At 53.9% G+C, this 6,000-nt stretch overlaps 3 protein-coding genes across 3 annotated transcripts; 1 reads left to right on the forward strand and 2 right to left on the reverse strand.

Moving 5' to 3' along the window:
* Positions 1–901: 901 nt before the first annotated feature.
* Positions 902–1,898, forward strand: DL89DRAFT_130887 (uncharacterized protein). Its single transcript, XM_040883319.1, has 2 exons — positions 902–1,065; positions 1,362–1,898. Exon 2 carries the CDS (start codon positions 1,375–1,377, stop codon positions 1,777–1,779), a length of 405 nt encoding a protein of 134 aa, XP_040739539.1. The 5' UTR covers positions 902–1,065; positions 1,362–1,374; the 3' UTR covers positions 1,780–1,898.
* Positions 1,899–3,572: 1,674 nt separating this feature from the next.
* DL89DRAFT_271261 (MFS general substrate transporter) lies at positions 3,573–5,116 on the reverse strand. Its single transcript, XM_040888893.1, is given in 7 exon segments — positions 3,573–3,698; positions 3,779–3,913; positions 3,949–4,285; positions 4,342–4,438; positions 4,458–4,676; positions 4,709–4,965; positions 5,004–5,116. 7 exon segments carry the CDS (start codon positions 5,049–5,051, stop codon positions 3,595–3,597), a joined length of 1,197 nt encoding a protein of 398 aa, XP_040739540.1. The 5' UTR covers positions 5,052–5,116; the 3' UTR covers positions 3,573–3,594.
* DL89DRAFT_130895 (uncharacterized protein) lies at positions 5,056–5,804 on the reverse strand. Its single transcript, XM_040883320.1, has one exon. The coding sequence runs from the start codon at positions 5,710–5,712 to the stop codon at positions 5,185–5,187; it is 528 nt and encodes a 175-aa protein (XP_040739541.1). The 5' UTR covers positions 5,713–5,804; the 3' UTR covers positions 5,056–5,184.
* Positions 5,805–6,000: the final 196 nt, after the last annotated feature.

The following is a 6,000-nucleotide window of genomic DNA, read 5'->3' on the forward strand; positions in this document are numbered from 1 at the left end:
TATATACCTGATTTGCCTGGCAGAAGCCAGCTCCGAAGGGGTGTGCAAGGCGCTTCCATTTACCCTTGGGCGCGGGAATTACAAGGAGATCATCTAGTGGGGCTTCCATTTTGGCACAGCTTTTCGGTTCCAGTGGTAGTTTTCTGGGCAGCTGCAGCGGAGAAGCACTTTCACACGCTCCCTCCTGCTTGTTTGGGCTCAGGAGCGGCCGCGTCATACCGCCATGTGTGGCCGGAATAAGGAGGTGCGGGGGGCATGATCATCGTGTTTTCGGCATATCCGCTTGATGGCAACAGGTGGGACATTGCCCTATGTTTGCACTGGAGGGACGGAGGGGAGGGGCTGACCCGGGTAAGCAAAGGGGCTAACGTGATCCAAGCCGGTGGCATTTCCACGCCCATTTGCCCAGAAAAGCACCCTGTTGATGCAGCCAGCCGCATCTGTCATACATGTCTCCTCGCCACATGACGCCCTCCGCCCTTGCGCCAAAGCTCACCGCCCAGCAAGCTGCTTCGCTGGAGGCTGACAGATAATCACTCTAGATCTGCCACATTTCCTGTTGCGCTTCAACCGAACAAAAGGGCATCATTTCTGCTCCAGGCTGGATTTACACAGCAGCATGCTGGACCTGCGCTGACCACAGAGTCTGTGTAGACGAAGCACACATGATTCCAATGGCAACTGTCAATACATGCGCTTTTTCACGCGGTCTTCCATTATGAAGGCATGCTCTGCGTCCCCAGCCGCCTACTGCTCTGAAACACAGCCCAACAGCAAAAGTGCAAAACGGACACGTTTGACTGCCAGTGCTCAGAACGATGGTAAAAGATGGCACACAATCGCGGTTAACGACAATAGGGCAGCTACTTTTCCTAGGCACCATCCCCCACGTAGCCGCTCTGCTATTTCTGTCTCTTTGTGAACACATCTAAATCGGAACGTGTACAGGCTTTCATTTTGGCGCCCAGACTTGGCTCTAAAATTAGTGCAAAAAGCTCTTTCCGCGCCAAAGGACCTTTAGGCAGAAAAATATCCATGCCGGCTGTCTTGGCCGTGCCAACCAAGGTAAAAAGTCAGAGTCCCGGGGTTGGGATACCGCCATTGTCAGTGAGCATGACCAGGATTTTGGAAGATCCTCCAAATGAATTGGTACTCCCAGCCAACTATCCTCTATTCTTGCAATAGGGACACATGGGGGACAAACTGCACCATGCCTACCTTTTTCACAGTGCCATTTCGTCGTGCAGTGAACGGTTTCCAGGTATAAATATTGCAGTCGTCTCCCGTTCCCACCAGGAAACGCTCTACATTCATCCGAAAGCCTCCTTTTCTCTAAATCCACTTACTCTGTCTCTTTCCAGCACACGCATAGCCATGAAGTACGAGAAGATCAATAACCTCGGCGACATTTTCGAGTATAGCCCCGAGGAATACACACAGCAGGTGAACTACTCAACCGATGACTTCCACTATCTGGTGCCCACATATCTTCGCCGCCAGAACACAAGGGAGTCGATCTCTGACAACGGTGTGAATGAGATGAACGAGCAGCAGATTGGTGCTCCGTTCCAGTATATTCCTGGCGACAGAGCTGGACTACTAGACAGCACCGGCCCCTTCGAGTCGAACAAGCGCACCCTCCATGGCCGCAGACATTCTGTCACTAGGCTGTACCGCAAGGTCAGCGGCATGTTCGCCGCCACGGAGGAGGTTTGCTGCCATCTAGCATCCTTTCTTAACCCTTTCCACATTCTCTCTCTGGACCACCGTGTTTATTAATTTATTGCAGCTTCCATCCTGTCCTGTTGTCACAAATGCTCGAGCATGTGTCACCCCCGCACATAGGCTGAATATGCGGGGGTGTCTTTCAGCTACAAACCAAAAGCACGGTTCGTATTCTTCTTCCTATCTCATGGCTCCTGCTGAACCCGCATCTCGCCGGACAGGCACGCGCCGATCACATCTCCGGCAATCGTGTTCAGCAGCGTCTCGGGAATTGCATCCGGCAGTGCCTTGATGAACGAGTCACTGGGTGTGTCAGGAAGCTTGCTCTTTTCCGTCAAGCAATTTGCTCAAAAGCGCTGCATTTTCGCCCGGCAAAAAAGAGCTTTGCCATGGGCAGAAGCGAGTCGGAGCGGGTCCTTTATCGTATGCCAGTTGAACTTTGCACACCTCAGTGTGTTCATGTTTCTCCATTCTAGCCCCGATGCCAGAGCAACCACAGTTGCAACTGCCAATGTTGTACTGAATAAAGCGTTCATGGAATCAACACGTAAATACCTGGAAACCTGGAAACAAATGGAAAGGGGAAAACGATGGGGAGAAACTGGCTGAATTGATGATGTTTCCATACTAGGAAACGCTCGGCCTCTTATGTATACATGAAAGGGCCCAAGGGGCGATTGAGCAATACGCGCCACACACACACACACCCTCTATCCTTGCAATTTTCAGTTTTATACTATGGACAACGAGGACAACGCCAGCCAGCAGCGCCCACTTGGTGCAACCTTCGCCGCGCACAGAAGCAGCTGGAGCTGCTCAACGACTCGCCGTTGCCCAGCAGCGGGTCCGAGTACCAGAAGCAGGCCCAGAGTCTTGTGGACCTGTTAACGGTGTGCCTTCATCAGATAAAGGACCTCGATCTATTCAGCAGCAACGAAACGCCTGACGACTACTCCACCGGCGAACTCAAGCTGATTCTGACCGATGCGTATATGGGTGAGGCGTTGCAGAAACTGAACAGCAGCGCACAAGTCACCCGGCTTAGCATCCTGGAAAAGTCGCGCGCGCACTACGACCAATTCCTGTCGCTGTGCCAAAACCTCGGCATTCTGCAGCCGGCTGAGCGTAAAATTCTCGAGCTTGTCAAGGCGCACAAGCCCATGGCAGCAGACCCGGGCACCAGTCGCATGCAAAAGATCGAGCGATTCAGACTATCCGCGCTATGAAGCAGGAAATCGCTACACTAGAATTGCGCCTCTCTGAAAACAGCTCCAAGGACGATGCCGAGGATATGGATGAAGTCGAGCGCGAGTACGCGGTCAAGCTGGTCCGCCTCAGGATACAGCAGGTGCTTGATGACCTGAGCATGCTCGAGAGCGAGCTGGACATGGCTAAGCAGATGGAGCAGCGTCGCACTGACCCCGACCGGCGACAGAACGAAGAAGAGCGCAGCAAGGAGTGGCGGCTCGACCCGCAGTCGTATCGTGTTAACCCCGCCACTGGCCAGCCCGGCCGCCCAGTGTTCAATGACAAGGGGCAGCCCATGCAGCCGTTTGTGCTTACCAACAACCGCCAGCATATCAAGGACAGCGTGTTCAGGCCAGGGTGGGCTCTGCCGACTATGACAGTTGACCAGTACCTGCAGCAAGAGCAGGAGCGCGGCAATATCATCAGCGGTGGTGGCAAGGAGCCAGACGCAAAGCCAGAAATTGATGACAACGACTACGATGCCCAAGACGCCGAGACTATGAAGCAGCGCGAGTGGGACGATTTCAAGGACAACAACCCAAAGGGAATGGGTAACCGCGGGGCAACCGGGTTAAGCTGAACAGGAGGCTCTTTACTAGTGTCGCACTATTGGAATTCATATTAGATGTAGAACCGGAAGCTCGGGTGGTCGTCGTAGATTCCATTCTGAACGGCCTCGGCCTGCTCCTCTGGGGACAGCGGTTTGGGCTCGCCAAACTCGGCGTCTCTGCGAGCGTTCTCGCGCCGAAGAACATGCGACAGAGACAGCGCCACGACGATCATCAGGAAGCTGAACGCCAGGCACACCCGTAGCCCATGAAGAAGCGCGGTGCTGTTTTGGTCTTGTAAATCTGCGTGCCTACGGTTGCGAAGCACTGGCCAAACGTGTTAAGCAAGGCAACACTAATAGCGCGCTTCGTGTGTCCAACATTGTTGTTGGCTACCCATGACAGCATCAGCGGCACGATCGGGTACAGACCCATGGCAACAAAGCAGGCACCGGCGTAGTTGGCGTGCAGTTGCCCGACGAGATCAGCAGGATATAGCCAAGGCAGGTGATCGAAGCAGCGCCAGCAACATGGTAGCCACGGCGCTGAGTACGGTCGGAGTTCCATGCAAACAGCAGCACAGTAACCAGCGCGCACGCATATGGCGGAACAGTCATCAGCTGGGCCTTGGCATCCGAGTACCCCATGTTCTTGACAATCGTGGGCAAGAACGACGTGTACGAGGCTAGCGGGATGTTCAGGCCGATATAGATCAGACATGTGAAGAGGTTCTTGTAGTCCTTGAAGGCAGCAATCAGCTGGCGCTTGTCCAAGACAGTGTTGTCGGTGTTGAGCCCGAGCGTCCACGCTCAATGGCCACCTGCTTCTCCTCGGGCGTCACGAACCACTTCTCGAGCTTGTGGGGAGAGTTGGGCAAGAAGAAGATAGTGACCAGCCCAGCGCAATCGTCGGATACCCTCAATAATGAACAGCAACTGCCAGGGTGCTAGCTTCTCGTGCGCCAGGTTCTTGGCCACGCCGTAGGCAATCGCTCCGCCAAAGGCGCCAGCAATAGTTGAGCTGCCGTAGAACATGGCCGTGCGCCATGCGAGTTCGTTGCGCAGGTAAAAGAACGACAGAATGATAGGTGCTCCAGGCCCAATGCCGGCTTCGAATATGCCCATGAAGAAGCGCGCAGCAACTAAACCAGAATAGCTTTTGCATGCGGCCATAGACGTCGAGCAGACGCCCCCAGCACCATGGTCACGCCGATCAGCACCGACGGGCTGACTTTCTTGAGCAAAAACATGTTGGGTACCTGCGAGATGCAGTAGCCAAAGTAGAAGAAGGAGAGCGCGTTGTAAAAGTCGTTGCCGGTGAGGTGCGTGCCCTCCTCGAGGCCACCGAGGCGCGCGTTACCGATGTTGCCGCGATCCAGGGCGTTGAACATGTACAGGAGTGCCATGTACGGAACAAGCGGATGTCGAGCTTGCGCAGGAGACGCCTGGTAATGGCATCGCGCTCAGGGCCGTATTGAGGAACGACGATCTCGCCCTCCTCGATGGCGACAGAGTCGTTGGTTTTTGACATTAGCGAGATTGACTATATCGTGGCCTATAGCAGACTGGTATACTGTGAGGATAATATTAGGTAGAGGTATCTGGGGAGACGGAATAGCGGTAGTGAAGCCCTAGCGAAAGAGGGATTCCAGCAGCAGCACCCTTTATACGATCTTTCTTACCGACACACTTGATACTCGTTCAAAAAGCAGCAGTACACTGACCTGCTGCATCCAGGCAGGCAGCGGACACAGGCTGCGTGTCTGACACCAAAAGAGATCATCGAGAGGCGCACAGCTCATGTGAACTTGTAGGTAATCCCTCCTACTGGTACTATAGCAAAATGTCGGTGTTCGGCGTCTGTTGCTTCTCGGCTGACAAGCAGCGGGTGCCATTGCAGGCAACAGAGGCAGCGGCACGGACAGGCAAATTGTCGATGAATATGCACAGACTACGGAATTCGCTCCCTTTTCTCTAGTCACAGTGGAAGATGGAACAGCGCTATAGGCGACTATGATGCAGAGCACCATCTCCCAGCTATTAGTGGGACAAACAGGCTGTAGATCGTGGGGCATGACTCGGGCAGCAGAAAGAGGGCCATAGATGAGCCATCTGACGAAATGTCGCTCACATGGCCTTGCTCGCAGACAGCATCCAGCTTTACTCGCAGGCGGCTCCTGCGCAAAAGGCATTCGCGTCAAAGACTCAGCTTGCTGCCTATTCCTTTGCACGAGCAATAGCGCACACCATGGCCCGACCAGGCCAGGAGAATCCAAACTAGCCTGCTCAAACCGTAGCGCTTTGACTGCAAAAGAAAAAAGTTGGCCCTTAAAAGCATGCTTTCAGATGCACTCTTCAAAATTTCTTGGGAATTTTTTAGTCTACAGGCTGGCTAGTTGCAAAAAAGGCTCGTATTTTGAGATTTACCCGAGGCACTCGTACAGGTGGCGAGAAAACGTCACATCGAGCAAAAAGTGGCC

This window comes from Linderina pennispora (genome assembly GCF_002104995.1).
Source record: "Linderina pennispora strain ATCC 12442 chromosome Unknown DL89scaffold_40, whole genome shotgun sequence".
Classification (NCBI taxonomy): domain Eukaryota; kingdom Fungi; phylum Kickxellomycota; class Kickxellomycetes; order Kickxellales; family Kickxellaceae; genus Linderina; species Linderina pennispora.